Source organism: Lampris incognitus, chromosome 3, assembly GCF_029633865.1.
Source record: "Lampris incognitus isolate fLamInc1 chromosome 3, fLamInc1.hap2, whole genome shotgun sequence".
Classification (NCBI taxonomy): Eukaryota; Metazoa; Chordata; class Actinopteri; order Lampriformes; family Lampridae; genus Lampris; species Lampris incognitus.
Window position 1 is genome coordinate 102,881,594 of NC_079213.1, and position 18,178 is coordinate 102,899,771.

General features: G+C 45.3%; 1 protein-coding gene across 2 annotated transcripts in view; it reads right to left on the reverse strand.

Annotated features, from left to right (window-relative positions):
• Positions 1-1,899: 1,899 nt before the first annotated feature.
• The window catches only part of LOC130109500 (guanine nucleotide-binding protein subunit beta-4), a 30,795-nt gene continuing 14,516 nt past the window's right edge, over positions 1,900-18,178 (reverse strand). The window contains exons 2-7 of one of the 2 annotated variants that reach the window (XM_056276425.1): positions 16,427-16,490; positions 14,699-14,861; positions 11,945-12,011; positions 10,188-10,389; positions 5,977-6,193; positions 1,900-4,452 (exon numbers count right to left, since the gene is read on the reverse strand). In XM_056276425.1, the coding sequence (XP_056132400.1) occupies positions 4,346-4,452; positions 5,977-6,193; positions 10,188-10,389; positions 11,945-12,011; positions 14,699-14,861; positions 16,427-16,490 (820 nt within the window). In that variant the 3' untranslated portion in view covers positions 1,900-4,345. The remainder of the gene's footprint in view (positions 4,453-5,976; positions 6,194-10,187; positions 10,390-11,944; positions 12,012-14,698; positions 14,862-16,426; positions 16,491-18,178) is intronic. The other variant, XM_056276424.1, reaches the window with a different exon arrangement.

Here is an 18,178-nt window from a genome sequence, read left to right on the forward strand (position 1 = left end):
CCTCTGCGTACTTGTATGGGTTGGTCAACCTAGCTAGCTAGTTCAAATTGTTGGGGCCACAAATCTCTCATCATCAACTAGGGAACCTGTATTTATTTATTTCCTAAATCAGGTGATGGATTGATGCAAGTTAGCCTGATTCGACTCAGAAAGGCTGGCACTTATGTAAAGCAAGCTAAGCTAGTTCTCAGTTCACAGCTCAGGGTCCGTGGTTAACATTGGCACAAATTCAAGTAACAATTCAGTGTGTGATACACATCTTATCAGCGAGTCCTACATGGATATCAAACCCATTACATCCCATAGGCACCTCAAGAATGTTTTTTTTTTTTCCAGTCTGGAAATGGTAGGTCTGACTGTATTCTTAAACTCTCTCAAAATTAACCCATTAACGCAAAGTTCGATAAAAGCGGCGAGAAAAACAGGACAAAAAGAAAAATCAACCTTCACTAGAATCACGGCATGTCAAAGCGGGGTTTTGTCAATCACTGATTTAGACCTTAAAACTACAAACTGTACTGTGGTACTAAAAAAGCAGAATTGTATATAAAAAAGGAAGTTACAGCACTTGCTTTATGTGGGAGCCGCACATTGTCACGGTGGTCGTCTACTTGGTGGTAGTGTTCACATGAAGCCTATTGGCAACGTCAGGCGCTTCTCGTAATGGAGAAACAAAAACAAAAAAGTGGTCAGAATTCGGATCCGTCTCTGCGTTGGCGTGTGTGCTGAACTCTTACCTGGAGTAACACTAAAGTGTAGCTAATATTAACTTCTAGAATGAACTGGATCGTAAGGCAAGTAGCGTCACATCTTCGAAGCATGTGAATTTGAGATAGGCACCTAAAAAGCCGATGGGAGGTCCACTTATGTCCGTCTACTGGAAAAAATTCAGGGAGTAAAATGGAAGGTGACGGATGAGAACAAGGTTAAAATAATCAGATACCACCTCTACTGGGTAAATGATTCACAATGTGCTCGTTTCTTTACGGTACTAAAGTCTGAGTGCAGTCCTAGCTCTCTATTCAGTGTACGCATCTGTCTACCACGTGTACTTCCTCTGCTAGCGTTACTTTTTGGTGAGGAAAAACAAAACATCAAGAACGTGCTAAAAACAGATGCACCCCTTTGAAAAATACATTTCTTAAAAAAGGGAGAAAAAAAAGAAGCTGGCAGCGTGATTTCAGCTGCAGGTGGTTATTCAGGTGACACCTTGTGAAGTTAAGGGAGGTTTCCACCATCCTTCATGTGAAAAGGAAAAAAAAAGTGAGGAAGAGCGACGTGCATCTCACCCTTTTCTTAATAGTCATTAGAACAACGGCCGTCGACAGCGACGCGTCCTTAACTTCCTCACGTTAACGACCACCGAGGCCGTGTAACGACCCCCGAGGCCGCCTGCCGCACCGTTAACGGGCGTACCAGGTGACGTTATGCAACAGCGCCCCCTTGGTGGTGCTCCACGGTGAAAGTTTTGGGGTACCTTGCGTGACGCTCCTCAGTCTCATCTCCACTCTTCGGGAATGTGTGCGATCGCGTGTCCGTTTGGACACGGGGGATGTTGTGAAACAACACCTCCGTTTGAGTGACGTTGGCTTATCAGTCGTATTGCAGTAGCAGGCAGGATGTGCGACTGGAAGGAACAGAGCTGCTACTCGCACATTTTCCATCCAACGTCTGACCACTATCCAGCGTGCTGTATGGGAACAATAGTGGGCCTGCGATACGACAGGCCTAGTAAAGCACTCTATCTTAGGCCAGTGTTGTTGTTTTTTTTGGACCCCCCCCCCTTTCTCCCCAATTGTACCCAGCCAATTACCCCATTTTTCCGAGCCACCCCGGTCACTGCTCCACCTCCTCTGCCAATCCGGGGAGGGCTGCAGACTACCACATGCCTCCTCATGCCACCCCCCACCCCCCCCCCGAACAGGCACCCCGACTGACCAGAGGAGGTGCTAGTGCAGCGACCAGGACACATACCCACATCCGGCTTCCCAACCGCAGACACAGTCAATTGTGTCTGTAGGGACGCCCGACCAAGCCGGAGGTAACACGGGGATTCAAACTGGCAACCCCTGTGTTGGTAGGCGACGGAATAGACCGCCACGCTACCCAGACGCCCAGGCCAGTGTTACTAGTTTCTTCTTTGCAGCTAAAACTGTATACAGACTGATGAAAAAATAAAATAAAATGAAAATCTTGTTGGCTAAGAAGCTTTGTCAATACACAACCACAACAGAGGGACATGTTCTTCTACAGAAGAAAAGCTGCAGTCACTGGTGGAGAACGCCAACAGGGAATGTAAAAAATATCACCGTCACATCTATCATCCACATGATAACTTTTAGTTACAGGATGCGATTGTATGCCCAGGGCATGTAACATTAACACATACGCACACACAAACTTGTACACACTGATGTATGAGGATAGTAAGATCAAAATGAAAACTTATCCAAACTTGGGCCAAACAGAACTAGCATATTACGCGTGTGTTTCTTTTAAATCCTTCTTTGATGCCAGATGGGTGGGTCTAACACACACAAAGTACTACACACCAATCAGCCAAAACATTAAAATCACCTGTCTTAATATTGTGTAGGCCCCCCTTGTGCCGCCGAAACATCTCTGACCTGCCGAGGCATGGACTCCACAAGACTTCTGAAGGTGTCCTCTGGTATCTGGCACCAAGACGTTAGCAGCAGATCCTTTAAGTCCTGTAAGTTGCGAGGTGGGGCCTCCATGGATCAGACTTGTTTTTCCAGCACATCCCACAGATGCTTGACCAGATTGAGAATCGGGGGAGTTTGGAGGCCAAGGCAACACCTGGAACCTTTTGTCATGTTCCTCAAACCATTCCCAAACAATCTTTTCAGTGTGGCAGGGCACATTATCCTACTGAAAGAGGCCACTGCCATCATGGAATACCATTGTCATGAAAGAGTCCATCATGGGCACTCTGACCGGTCTGCAGCTACGCAGCCGCGTATGCAGCAAGATGTGACGCTCTGTGTGGCCTGACACCTGTCTCATAGCCAATATAAACCTTTTGAGCTACAGTGGTTCTTCCGTGTGATTGGACCAGACGAGCTAGCCTTCGCTCCCCATGTGCATCAACGAGCTTTGGGCGCCCAGGACCCTGCTTCCAACACATCAACTTCAAGAACTGACTTCACTTGCTGCCTAATACCTCCCACCACTTGACAGGCTCCACTGTAAAGAGATAATCAGCTGTTTTAATGTTCTGGCTGATCCGTGTATAAAGACTGGCAGAAAGTTTAGCCAATAACAAGGAAGTCTGCAAAAGACAAATTTAGTTGGTTTACATTACAATTCTGTTATTTTTGTATATTTTGTGCATCTAACACCTGTTGCATATGTATGTCTGTCCTAGAAGAGGGACCCCTCCTCTTGCTCTTCCTGAGGTTTCTCCCATATTTTTCTTCCTGATAAAAGTTTTTCTTGTGGAGTTTTTCCTCATTTGGGTTTAAGGTCCAAGGACAGAGGGTGTCCTATGTTGTATGACTGTTAAGCCTATTGGGACTACCTTGTGAATTTGGGCTGTACAAATAAACTTGACTTCACTTCACTATACAATTTTGTTGTGATAAAATTACCTGATATGAGCTAATCTGTCCTGATGGGGTAAAGTCAACCCACCAAGTACACTGAGCTGAATGTTTGTTTGTTTTTAATAAAAAAGAAGCAAAATAATCAGTATTTGCATTTACTATTTGACCAAGGTCTGGGGTGTTATGTACTACTGTGAAAAGTATGTACATTTAAAACTAAAATAACCAATTACCCGAAAATAATAATAAAAAAAAACCTCAAGTGTGAGAAATGAACTACAAAAATATATACATACACATTATATATGCATATATAATGCATGAATACACACAATGCTATATATACTGAATCTATTTACAAGTGGGCATTTACAGCTGGGCGAGGGGGAAATAAATGACAGGAGGACAAAAATCACTCGCGTTTCTCCTTTTTTCATAACTCTTGCCTTTTTATGATTGTAACTACAGAAAAGCTGTTTTTGTTGCTGTTTTAGTGTAATAGGTGGGTAAAAAAACAAAAAAAGTCCTTTAAAAAGGTAGAAAGAAGTGGTACTTTCTCACAGATGGGTGGGTCTCCAGCGGAGAGGGAGGATTAGTGGGCGGAGTTAGATTTCTGTTGACACAGTGTTCGCCGCTCAAAGTCCCACCCAGCCGATAAGATGGAGTCGATGGGTGAGTTGGGGGGGGGGGGCAGTGGGTCAGGCTGCAGTGGAGGAGGCAACCTGTGGATAGTTGGGGAGGTGGCTGGGGGCCGCACAGAGAACGGAGATGGCATCGGTTTAGTTCCAGATCCGCAGGAAACTATCCCAGGAGCCGGTGGCTACGGCCATGCCGTCATTCGTCACCCCAAGGCAGCTGACCCTGTTGTCATGACCTGCAAGAACGCCTGGATATGGAGAGAGTTAGAAATTAAAAAGTAAGTAAGCACTTTAAAAAAAAAAATTTTTTTTATTTGGTCTCTTGTATTACTCTTATTTTGTGGACTGGAGACTTGACGGGCTAACATTTTGCTGTTATTGTGGCTCATGTTTCTTCCCATGTTTTGTGTGTTTCAGATGAATCAACAGCTAGAATTTATGTACTGCTGTTTTAGCCAATATCAATCCAATAAAACAGCAAGACGCGTTATCAATGCAAGGAGAAAAGGCAGTAATAAAAGTCGTGTTTTAAAAAATCAACTGTCAGACATTTAAAGTCACACGACCGATTATGTTGCCCTTTACTAAAACCGCTGAAAACCTGCCGTGTCATCAGAAATTGTACGCAATCTGGGTGTCATAGTGGTAGCATAGTGGTCTATCCTGTTGCCTACCAACACGGGGATCGTCGGTTCGGATCCCCATGTTACCTCCACCTTGGTCGGGCGTCCCTACATACACAATTAGCTGTGTCTACAGGTGGGAAGCAAGATGTGGGTATGTGTCCTGGTCGCTGCACTAGCGCCTTCTCTGGTCAGTCTTATCAGGTGAAAAGAAGTGGCTGGTGACTCCACATGTATCGGAGGAGGCATGTGGTAGTCTGCAGCCCTCCCCGGATCGGCAGAGGAGGTAGCGCAGCGACCAGGACGCCTCGGAAGAGTGGGGTAATTGGCCAAGTACAACTGGGGAGAGAAAAAAAAAAAGGGGGGGGTCCAAAAAAATGTACGTAATTTGTACGGCTGTACACGAGTGCACTAAATGAAATGACAAATAAATGTTCCTGATTCCTGAAATAACTTGGCCTGACTCTCCTGGAAGAGGGAGCCCTCCTCTAAAAGTTTCTCCCATATTTTTTTTTTTTATGATGGCATTTCTCGTTCACCCATCCATCCATTATCCGAACCGCTGATCCTGCTCTCAGGGTCGTGGGGATGCTGGAGCCTATCCCAGCAGTCATTGGGCGGCGGAGAGACACCCTGGACAGGCCGCCAGGCCATCACACAGGACCAACACACACACACACACACACACACACACACACAAACACACACACATTCATACCTGGGGGCAATTTAGTATGGCCGATTCACCTGACCTACATGTCTTTGGACTGTGGGAGGAAACCGGATCAACCGGAGGAAACTCCCCACAGAGGATGACCAGGGACGACCCCGAAGGTTGGACTACCCCGGGGCTCGAACCCAGGCTCTTCTTGCCTTCTTGCTGTGAGGCGACCGTGCTAACCACTGAGCCACCGTGCCGCCCCATTTCTTGTTCAGTGATGTTTTTTTTCTTTAGGATTAGGGAAGGGGATGACACCACAACCCTCAGGACTGTTTCGTTTTAAATGGATCTCTGGGATTTGGTGTGCACAAACACTAATGGAGTTAAATAAAAACATCTGCTCTCCATGAGGGAAGCTTAAAATCAAGTTGTCATCAGCAGACACGTGTTTCTTCCCTCAGGTGTTTCCAGAAGGGCCGCGGACTCACCAGCGCGCTCAGCTTTGAGAGTGTCCCAGACGTTGCAGTTGAAGTCGTCATAGCCGGCCAGCAGCAGGCGGCCGCTTTTGGAGAATGCCACAGAGGTGATGCCACAGATGATGTTGTCATGGCTGTACATCATCAGCTCCTGGTCAGCGCGCAGGTCAAAAAGTCGGCAGGTGGCGTCATCTGAACCGGTACAGAAGGCGTTCCCATTGGGAAAGAACTAAAAGAGAAAAAAGGGCAGAGGTGGAGAAAAAAAACGAAAAGAGAGAAAGAAAATTTGTTAATCTGGATGGTGTTTTGATACCACAGGAGGGTGGAGTGCCTTAACTGATGAAACTAGAGGAGTGCACTCAGTAGAGGTCAGATCTCTGCCAGGCGTATGTATCGCTCCTTCTCTGGTGTTCAAATTTGGCAATGAACCTTTTTTTTTTTTTGCCTACCGGAGAAGGGAAATACACGCACACATGGACAGAAAAACCAGTGTTTTTCTGCCATTATGAGACTTTTGTACAGTGCCCAAGTCGACTGAACAGGAAATGTGGAAAAAGTTTTTAATATGTAGCGCTCAAGCTAAAAATATCTACCTAATAAAAACATTTTGCCTGTCAGTCTATGGATGTGCAGCCTCCTAGGCAGACCCTTGCACGAAAGCGATGAAACCCCCCCCCCCTTTTTCTCCCCAATTGTACCTGGCCAATTACCCCACTCTTTTGAGCCATCCCGGTCTCTGCTCCACCCCCTCTGCCGATCCGAGGAGGGCTGCAGACTACCACATGCCTCCTCCGATACATGTGGAGTCGCCAGCCACTTCTTTTCACCTGACAGTGAGGAGTTTCACCAAGGGGGTGTAGCATGTGGGAGGATCACGCTATTCCCCCCAGTTCCCCCTCCCCCCCTAAACAGGCGTCCCGACCGACCAGAGGAGGTGCTAGTGCAGTGACCAGGACACATACCCACATCTGGCTTCCCTCCCGCAGACACGGACAATTATGTCTGTAGAGACGCCCGACCAAGCCGTAGGCAACACGAGGATTCGAACCGAAGAGAAAGCGATGAAATCTGACATGAAATGACAGAGATCAGGCTGCCATAATTTCAAAGCCCTTATTAAAAGACTTCAAATGTGTGTAACCGTTGCGGTTTTCATGATGTAAAATGAATGAAGGGGAATGGCTGCTCTGCTGATTTGACTTTCACTCATAAAACAACAGTAAGAAAACATAGCTCAGCCAAGGGAAATGTTTTATTGTAGCTATGACTGTAACTCTTGAAATTGTATTTTTATAGCGGAGTTTTAACATTGGAGACTATGGCACTTCCGCATGGTGGCAAGGTGAATAAGGCAAATTATTATTTTTGGTTCATCGAGTATTCCTCCAGTTCTCCTGTGTTGAGATCAGCAGTGAATCATTTGCTGACTTGTGAAACATGATCGACTTCTCTTTTACTTTAAAGACTCAAATCTGAATACATAACATTCTGACTCAGCTGTAGATGTGAGTTGTGCATGTGCACTGCAACAGTAAGAAAACATAGCCCAGCCATGAGAAATGTTTTGTTATTGCAACGGAGATGATTTCCTGCTGTGACTGATTAATCCTACTCTTGAAATTATATTTTTATAGCGGAATTTTAACATTGGAGACTACGACACTTCTGCATGGCGGTGAGTTGTGCATCCGCATAGTTGACTCAGGTCGGGCAGTGACCGAAAGCAGTGTTGGTCAAGCGAGCTAGAGAGTGAATGGAGAGAGGGAGCGATGATGGCAAGAACAAACATTTTTCGAAGGTTTTTAATCACCGCAACCACGAGAGGTTCTTCATCATACACTCATAACAGTGCACACAACATTTTTTGGCTGATAGGTCCAGTAATATTAGTCGCGGACACACACAAAAATGCACACAACACACACATGCGACCAATCACATAATCCCCTCCAGAATACCACCTGGCGGAGATAATTACCATTTACAGAAACGTATAGTCTGTCCAGGCCTCACCACCAGGAATGAGAAACAAGATAGTGACTGGTTGAAATAGACTCCCAAGATAGGTGGTACCGCATTCATGCTTTAACAACAGTGCTGCAAAATGTCAACCAGCACAAATTATCGTCAACTTATTTGCTCTGGAGAGGCTATGCTAAAGGGAACTGCCCGAATACTTTCCAATTTCCAAAAATACCACATAAGAGTTTTTATGGTTGCTTAAAGTAATAATGCTGACATGTTGCAAAGCACTTTATGTCATAAAGTGTGATGAAAGAAGGTTTCCCAAATTCCTCCATTGGCAGTAACTCTCATCAATCCTTCTCTGATTACTTCTGAAGTTTTAGATGTCTTTCTGCATACAGGCATACGGGGAGATTAAAACCAGTCAGTAGAAATGCTTTTATTTCTATTATTATCATTTTACTTTAAATGCTGTGTGTGTGTGTGTGTTTGTGTGTGTGTGTCTTCTCCTGGATTGCCACCTTGCCGTGGTAGAGAAGCTTGTGTGTACCAATGATCCCAAGAGCTATGCCGTCCGGAGCTTGGCTCCTGGTAGGGCCACCCAAGGCGGATAGGTCAAGGGGGAGGTTCCAGACGAAGTGCAATCCAACAAAGACCTCAACGGTGGAACTGACAGAAGATGTCTCCAGGTCACAATGGCAGTGAAGGCGGATGAAGGCTGTAACAGAGGGTGGTCCCCAATCGTCTTGGTACTCCATGCCATTGGACTCTGGCCACCTCTGCCAAGGACTGTGTGGTGGTTGCAGGCGCGTCAGCCACTCCATGTAAAGAGCTGTCACGCACAGCAGTCCTCCCATTATGCAGCTCTAGGATCGGCCTCTATGCCCACCTGAGGTCCCCAGAGGGAGGACAGTCATACTCGACCCCGAGTGACCACCGATGATGATGATGGTGTGTGTGTGTGTGTGTGTGGGGGGGGGGGGGGGCTCTGTGCTTGAGTCGCTTTTTTTCCCCCTACTTTCCAAAATTTTCTTACAATTTTCTTACATCTAGATGGAACGATGGGTACTGTGTCACTGTGACAAAAGCCAGTTCATGACATTTAGCTTCTGTTGCACAGCATTATGGAAAACCTATTTTCCTATGCTGTTATATGGTGATTCATATGAAGCTGGCACCTTTAAACAAATGAGAATGACAGGTAGGCGCTCATACACACCTCAAGCATGCCAAAATGGTTGTGGCAAGGAACTTTGGATTTTCTACACTTTGGGAATAAATGGGGGTGGCACGGTGACGCATTGTTTAGCACGGTTGCCTCACAGCAGGAAGGTCCTGGCTTCGAGCTCCGCGGTTGTCCAGGGTCGTTCTGGGTCATCCTCTGTGTGGAGTTTGGATGTTCTCCCCGTGTCTGCGTGGGGTTTCCTCCGGGTGCACCAGTTTCCTCCCACAGTCCAAAGACATGTAGGTCTGGTGAATTGGACGTACTAAATTGTCCCTAGGTGTGAATGTGCTGGCCCTGTGATGGCCTGGCGGCCTGTCCAGGGTGTCTCCTTGCCTGCCACCCAATGACTACTGGCATAGGCTCCAGCATCCCCGCAACCCTGAGAGCAGGTTAAGCAATTTAGATAATAGAATGGAATGGAATGGATTTATATCTCACAAGACACTTCTGAGCCCTGTGATGGACTGGCGGCCTGTCCAGAGTGTCTCCCCATCTGCCGCCCAATGACTGCTGGGATAGGCTCCAGCATCCCCGCGACCCTATGTAGGATAAGCGGTTTGGATAATGGATGGATGGATGGAAGACACTTGTGAGTCTTACTCTATTCTATTTGTAAGTGCGTAGACTTCCACCACTTAATCACTGCCTTTACAAAATAAAACATACTCCAGGAAAAAAAAGACTAAAAACTGGACATTAATTATACACTGATGACATTCACTCTACCTCTACTCTAGTGGTATTCGATTAGGTGCCATGGAGGTCCGTGTGTGTGCAGGATTTCTTTCCAACCAAACACTACACCAGCTGATCTTACCGATTAACACAATTACAACCAGAAAGGAGGACTAATCAGTGAATCAGCTGGTGCAGTGTTGGGGTGGAACAAAAACCTGAACACAAACAGACCTCCATGGCACATAATTGAATACCACTGCTCTATGCAAGCTTTCCTATCACTGCAATAATTCTAATCAATCAATCAACCCCCCTCCCAGCAGTGTGTGGTGTTGCCGTGGCACTGGTTACTCACAGCGACAGCGTTGATGTCAGACAGGTGACCGGTGAAGGACTGTCTGCACATTCCATCGCGTATATCCCACAGCTTAGAGGAGGCGTCGCAAGCACCCGACACAAAGGTTTTCAAGTCTGGACTCAGGGACAAGCTCATCACGTCGCCCGTGTGGCCAGTGAAGGTTGTTGCTTGCTGGCCCGTCTCGATGTCCCACAACGCACTGCAAAATGGTACAAGTAGTGGTGAGTCAAAAAAGGTTGAATCAGTTCATCTGGATACAATGTTTACTGATAGATACATTTCATCACTCAACTAAGTAACATCTTCAGTCTAAACTGACTCCAGGTATCCCCACCCTTATAAACAATACAGTACAATCCGGGGGGGGGGGGCTAAGAGTACATCTGTCGCCATCTTACAATGCTGTGATTGCAACTATTCCCCAACCCTCTGAATAGTACATATGGTCATCAAAACTCTTAGTTAATGGGCACACCCATATTTGATCATGACACTGGTCGTTGGTTTCGGTCTTTATACGTACATCTGTCAACATCCTACAATGCTGTGATTGCAACAATCCCCAATCCTCTGTGAACAGTACACATGATCAATGGTCACACCCATATTTGCATACGAAACTGGTCATAGGTTTCCATCGTTAGGCACTGTATTGTACTGTATTGTATATAAGGGCAGGGATACTTGCAGTCAGTTTAAGGCCATGACACACCAATGTCAGGCCGTCAGTGAGTGTCTGTGGCCCTAGGTTTTGTGGTGTGTCCTGCACCGTTGGCACTATTCAGACCCGTCGGCAGCTTTTCAGCTGATTCAGCATGTTGAATCGGCGGTGGAGCCTGTCGGTGAGAGAGATCACTCTAATTGGCTGTTCAGCTTAGCGAATCAGTGCACGAGAAGAGAAATGGAAGTTACAAAAGCAAGCAAACGACAAAGTCAAGAGGCCACACACAGAAGGCTCTTCTCATTTTTCATCTTCATCTCACTTGAACATTTCGCCTCTGACTCTTCCTTTCTTCTTCCAGGACCAAAAGACCAAGGGCTGACAACGCCCGTGCCATTTGCAACTTTTTATCAGACGTATTCTCGATCAGAAGTAGCTACACTGTCTATAGAGAGAGAGAGTCGAGTGAAAATGGTAAGCAAACGCTGCTATGTTTACGGTTTGTATATCTGCAGTCTTGGGTCTTCCGGTTTCAAATTTTGAATAATGAATACAAACTACCGCCACCTGCTGGTATGGAGGGTTATTTCCTCTCACACAGGTGCAGAACGTACATGCTAGTTGGCCGTAGTCTTTGCAGTGTGTTCAAGTGCTACTTTTTGGCCCAGACGCAGGTGACGCAACAGTCGGCCTTCATCGCCGCTAATTCTCTGATGTCGGTTTGGTGTGTATGGGCCCTTAGACTGAAGATGTCACTTAGTTGAGTGATGAAACAGCCATTCATCCATCCATTATCTGAACTGCTTATCCTGCTCTCAGGGTTGCAGGAATGCTGGAGCCTATGTTGTATCCAGATGAACTGATTCATCCTTCTTTGATTTTCTTACCTAGATTATTGAGCATTCATCAAGACAAGTAGTGGTGAGGGGTAGTGAATGTAGGCATTTGTATCACTTATATGGTAATAGTGAATGTAAAAAAAAAAAAGTTGAATGAATTCAAAATGGCTGTCCATGTCACTGATAGAGGGAGAGAAAGCAAACCAGGAAAAAGTTACAACTGTTGGTGTTGAAGCTGAGGCTTGTTGACTCACCAGGTGGTGTCTCCAGAACTGGTCACTATCTGGTTGTCATCCAAGAAACGACAGCAGGACAGATAACCTTGGAAAGAAAAAACAGGTTCAATATTTCTCAAACACAGCTCGCTTTGTGAAAGACTACAATCACAGGCCCTCGTGCAAGGCACTCAACTGCTGTCTGATCCTTTGTGGGTGCTCGGTGGCCAACAATAGCTGACTGTGGTTGCATTTTTATTAGTTTACTGACGCACATATAACATAATGACAATGTGAATGTGAAGTAGGTCGCTGCAAGTAAAAGAACACACATGTTAAGTGAATGTGTCTGTACTGTCCCAAAGTCCCAAAGTCTAGTCATGCATCTGCACGTGACCATCAGGCAGAGCCGTTTTTTGGAAGATGAAGCGCTCATACCACTCTGTAGCAGAAAAATGGAAAAAGAAAAAACCTGAAGAGGAAAAAACGGGTCGAAAATGCAAGTAAGAAACGATCCATCTGCATCGATTTAGCCTTACAGGGGCTGCTGATATGCTGTTAGTTGAAATGGAAAAGGTTTGTTATTAGCCAAATAACATAGCTAAATGTATAGCTAGGAAGGGTAGCTATACATTACAGTGCTACTATAGTGCTACTTAACATTAATGTTAGCACACGCAGCATTCGGCTGCATGGCTCAGGAGGTAGAGCAGGTTGTCTAGTAATCGGAAGGTTGCTGGTTCAATCCCCGTTTCCTCCAGAGTGTGTTGAAGTGTCCTTGAGCAAGACACTGAACCGCTAACTGCTCTTGATGAGCAGTTTGGCGCCTTGCATGGCAGCCTCCACCATCAGTGTATGAATGTGTGTGTGTGTGTGTGTGTGAATGGGTGAATGTGAGGCATCCACTGTAAAGCACTTTGAGTGGTCGGTAGACTAGAAAAGCACTTTATAAATGCAGTCCATTTACCATTTATTTGGACCAGTGTTTCCCAAGGTTTTTGTGCATAAATTAACCTGACCATTTTTACTGCCATTTCCACATCACCTTTTATTATCTTGAATAGGTAAACCAGCCATTTCAAAGAGATATACATTTGATAAATCACAACTTCGTTTTATGCTCGGGTTACTGAAAACATAAACACAGGTTAAATTCTTGGTAGAGGAGACCAAATAAATGCATTTAGGCGGCATTGACAGGCTATCTCCTTGTTTTTATTTCCTCTCATCAGTAAAACAATATACACATACACACATACATACATATACATACATACATATGCATGAATGAGAGGACTGTGATGTGATGACTGTGATGTTCACGGATGACATTGTGATCTGTAGCGAGAGTAGGGTGCAGGTTGAGGAGAGCCTGGAGAGGTGGAGGTATGCACTGGAGTGAAGAGAAATGAAAGTCAGGAGCAAGACGGAATACATATGCGTGAATGAGAGAAAGGACAGTGGAATGGTGAGGATGCAAGGAGTAGAGGTGATGAAGGTGTATGAGTTTAAATACTTGGGGTCAACTGTCCAAAGTAACGGGGAGTGCAGAAGAGAGGTGAAGAAGAGAGTGCAGGCAGGGTGGAATGGGTGGAGAAGAGTGTCAGGAGTGATTTGCGACAGAAGGGTAACAGCAAGAGTTAAAGGGAAGGTTTACAAGATGGTTTAGAGACCAGCTATGTTATATGGTTTGGAGACAGTGGTACTGACAAAAAGAAGAAGAAGAAGAGGCGGAGCTGGAGGTGGCAGAATTGAAGATGCTAAGGTTTTCATTGGGAGTGACGAAGAAGGACAGGATTAAGAACGAGATATTAGAGGAACAACTCAGGTTGGACGGTTTGGAGACAAAGCAAGAGAAGCAAGATTGAGATGGCTTGGACATGTGTGGAGGAGAGATGCTGGGTATATTGGGGGAAGAATGCTGAATATGGAGCTGCCAGGGAAGAGGAAAACAGGAAGGCCAAAGAGGAGGTTTATGGATGTGGTGAGAGAGGACATGCAGATGGCTGGTGTGACAGAGGAAGATGTAGGATAGGAAGACATGGAAACGGATGATCCGCTGTGGTGACCCCTAACGGGAGCAGCCAAAAGTAGCAGTATTAGATTCAAGTTCGGTGTACAAGAGGAGAGCACAAAGCACATATCGGGTGCAGCATCCAGTCTATTTCTGGCAAAAACCATGAGTGTGGTAGAAATACTGACAAGCTCACTCATGTGACTCAAAGGTGTACTGCAGATATAAATCTCAAATAAAAGACTATACAAGAAATTCTGCAAATTTATTTGGCGACCCAAATAAGATCTCCTGTGACCCACCTGTGGGTTGCGACCCAGTCTCTGGGAATAACTAATTTGGACCAAAACATTATGGCACATAAATATGTCATGTGTAATGATGAAAGTGGTTTTTGGTTGGGGTGGGACACTGTAAGGTGTCACTTAGGCCCCCAAAATGTCGAGAAACGGCCCTGCCATCAGGGCATCTTGTCCATCAAATTTCTAATCCTACACTCTCTCACTCTTGATGTTATTTTCTTTGTACAATTGCTTTGGAAACTCTGTTTTTTAAAAACCCAGCTTAGATAATTATCAGTATTGTAATTTAAGATCAATTCTTGTGCAAAAGCCATGGTCCAAGAGTGGTGCAGGTGCATGCTGCTGTGGACTAAACTGTAATGTACACAGAGGGCACTAGACAGCGCTATTGACCAAATGGTGAGGATTAACATACTGGAATTTGATTTTGGTCATCGAGACGCAAGCTGTTAGCTAGAAAAACCACTTGATACCTACCAGTGTGCCCGGGCAGCTCTCGGGTGACCCGTACGTTTCCCTCGCGGGTCTTGAGGCTGTAGATGGAGCAGATGTTGTCCAGCCCTCCACAGGCGACGTAGTTGCCAGAGGGGGCGTAGGCACACGTCATTACCCACGAGGAGCGCAGCGGGATGGCATGCATCTTAGGAAGGAGGGCGAGTTAGAACCAGAATCATTCATCCACTTATTTTCTTTGCCAGCTTTATCAAACTCAGGGTTGTGTGTGGTCTTGTAGTATAGGATTTCTGGGTCATAATGCTGCTGTCCTAATATTGCTGTGTTCCAAGACAACTTAGAACTATGAAAAAAATCAAATCTGACTTTCATAAAAACAAAGTGAACAGTTGTAGAAATTGGGATTACAGGTATCATTTCAGATCTCAGGTTTATCCGACATGAACATCAGTGACGTCGCAACAAGAAAAGAGTGGAACAGAAATTGGTGGCATTTGCGTCCAGGTGGCATGGCGGTCTATTTCGTTGCCTACCCGTGTTACCTCCGGCTTGGTCGGGCATCCCTACAGATAAAATTGGCAGTGTCTGCAGGTGGAAAGTCATATGTGGGAATGTGTCCTGGTCGCTGCACTAGCGCCTCCTCTGGTCGGTCAGGGCGCCTGTTCGGGGGGAGGGGGACTGGGGGGAATAGCATGATCCTCCCATGTGCTACATCCCCCTGGTGAAACTCCTCATTGTCAGGTGAAAAGAAGCGGCTGGCGACTCCACATGTATCGGAGGAGGCATGTGGTGGTCTGCAGCCCTGCCCGGATTGGCAGAGGGGTGGAGCAGAGACTGGGATGGCTTGCATGAGTGGGGTAATTGGCCAAGTACAACTGGGAGAAAAAGGGGGGGAAAGAAAAAAAAAAAGAAAAAAGAAAAAAATTGGTGGCATTTGTAGTTCATGGTAACAAGGGAAAGTTATTTATTTATAATTTATTGCAAGTTTGGGGGTTGTAATTATGTGATATGTTACGAATCATTTATGCAATACATAAAATTTAAAAGTTGTGACATCAGCCACTTCTAAACTGGTGAGCTTAGCTATATATCGTTACTATAGACTAGTAAATATCAGGAGGGGTTTCACAATGATACTGACTGAAACAAAATAAGTGCACCCAGCCCCTTCCCACCTTGTGATTTCAAAAACCTTGCTGGCTGGTGGTTTCTGTTGTTGTTTGATGCCCCACCAAAGGGTACAAAGGGGTTAAGTTGGTATCAATGGGATGAGTCTTTTGTTTTATTGTCAAGTCACTGAGGAGAGTTGGTAAAATCCTATCTGGACCAGTGTGATGCTGACGGTGGAGGGAACACTAAGGTTTAGTTTCAGAATATGACTTGTTGTGACATTCACATGAAAAATACAAGGTACAATACTTAATATTCCCAGTGTAAGAAGACAATAGTGTCTAAGAAGAGATATCTTATGTTTCTAAGAGTTTCTACACATCTACAAATATCAATTCAGCAAGGGAGGGAAGGGACAATGACAATATTAAGTACCTTTGAATAGACTGGGAGAAAAAAGGATTTCCATGATAGAAACTCTGTGTAACAGAAGTCGGTGGATCAATCAACTATACAGTATTCACGGACTGAGTATTGCACTGGAAAGAATGGAGTTGCACTGGAAGCTCTCTGTGATGGACTTTTAATGTAACCATGCTTATGAATATTTCACCGCAGGCAGCTGATCGTGGAGGAGCTCACCTTATTTGTTGTGTAACTGTCCCAGATGATCAGTTTGCCATCCTGGGAGGCGCTGACGAGTAACCTGGATGTTAGGGGGAGGACAGAAGGGTTAAAACAGGCTGCGCGGTTTCCTCACCCCAAATCTAAACCACATGCATCTAATGTCATTAGAAGCGATGGGAGCTGCTAACGGCTAACGTTCATGTCTCTAAGAGAACAGGTGTAAAGGTGCATAAGTCGACAAGCGTTACAACTCTGCTGTGATTTCAATTCTCTCTTGCGCCCTGCCCTCACTTACCTCTCTTTCTCTTTCTCTACCTCTCTTTCTACATGGGCCCTTCTTCATGCAATGGTAGTTCCCACTTTGAGTGTCACTACATCCAATATTCATAAACCCTCATAATGTGAAAGGCTCAGCAGTGGGGGATTGGGGGGGGGGTCACTAGAGAGAGTAAAATGGGCTGAGAGAGAGACAGCGAGGGAGGGAGAGAGAGACAGAACAAGGGAGGGAGAGAGAGACAGAACAAGAGAGAGAGAGAGACAGCGAAAGCGAGACAGCAGAGAGAGAGAGAGAGAGAGAGAGAGAGAGAGAGAGAGAGAGAGAGAGAGAGAAGACATTAGACAGGAAGGGAGAGTTGCAACTTTTCCATTGAGATGGAAAAGTGACTGAGAAAATATAAAGGCATGAAGAAAGATAAAATCAGAGGTAGGTGGGTTAAAGGAGAGGGATGAGTATATATATATATATATATATATATATATATATATATACAGAGAGAGAGAGAGAGAGAGAGAGAGAAAAGAGTATAGAGAAAGAAAACTCTCTTCCTCTCTCTCTCTCTACAGGAAGTAGGTTTGACAGTGCACCACCCGTCTGTAGCGCTACAATCAAGGGGAGCACCACCACGCTCAAATGTCAGCGGCTGTATGCAAAATAAACAAGGGCGGGTAGGCCTCCTGTGGGGTCAGCCTGAGGCTACCTGAGGGCATGCACATATGTACATTTGCACACACACACACACACACGCATACTAGGCATTGGTACTGTCAGAAATAAGCAGTGTTGGGCTTGTTAGCTAGAGCTAAATATTAACTTAGTGAAACTTTGCAGAACTTCACTGTGTCTAAAACATAAGTAACAGAAACCAATTTATCATCCTGGGGAAAGATTGGTTTCCTGTAATCTGCATTTTCTAAGAATCAACTAACCCTCCGTCAATCCTGAATTATGAGAGCAGAGCTTTCCTTCTGCTGTAATTCCTCATCCTCCATTCTGTCACTTTAGGGCAAACCTTCTCAGCAGAGCATGCACGCCACCATAGCAAGACCTCGACTGACAGCTGGCAGAGCTGACTAAAGGGTAAAATTATTAGTTCAGGGAGCAGTTTGTAAGTTTCTAGGAAAAGCGCGTTGCCTCCAACAGATGCTGACCACCAGCATACTCTCCCTGGCATTTTTTATTTTTGCCGCCTGCAACGTTAATCCTGCAGTTCCAAGTGACCAGTGTCCCACCCGGACGCCCAGTGCTCAAAAAGCTGCAACAGGTTCCATGTTGTCGTTCCCTGGTCTTAAAGGCTGCATTACAGTAGAGTGAGACAATTTTCTGAACTTATTCCACTGTTTTAGTGAAATGAACAATGGATGTCTCTACCTGCTTGGTCATGATATATATCCACATTACTAATGATCATTTATCAGTGTTTTCTTCTGGGTTAATATCTTATGAAAGCACTGATATTCATCCACTAAATATCCTTACATTATCGATAT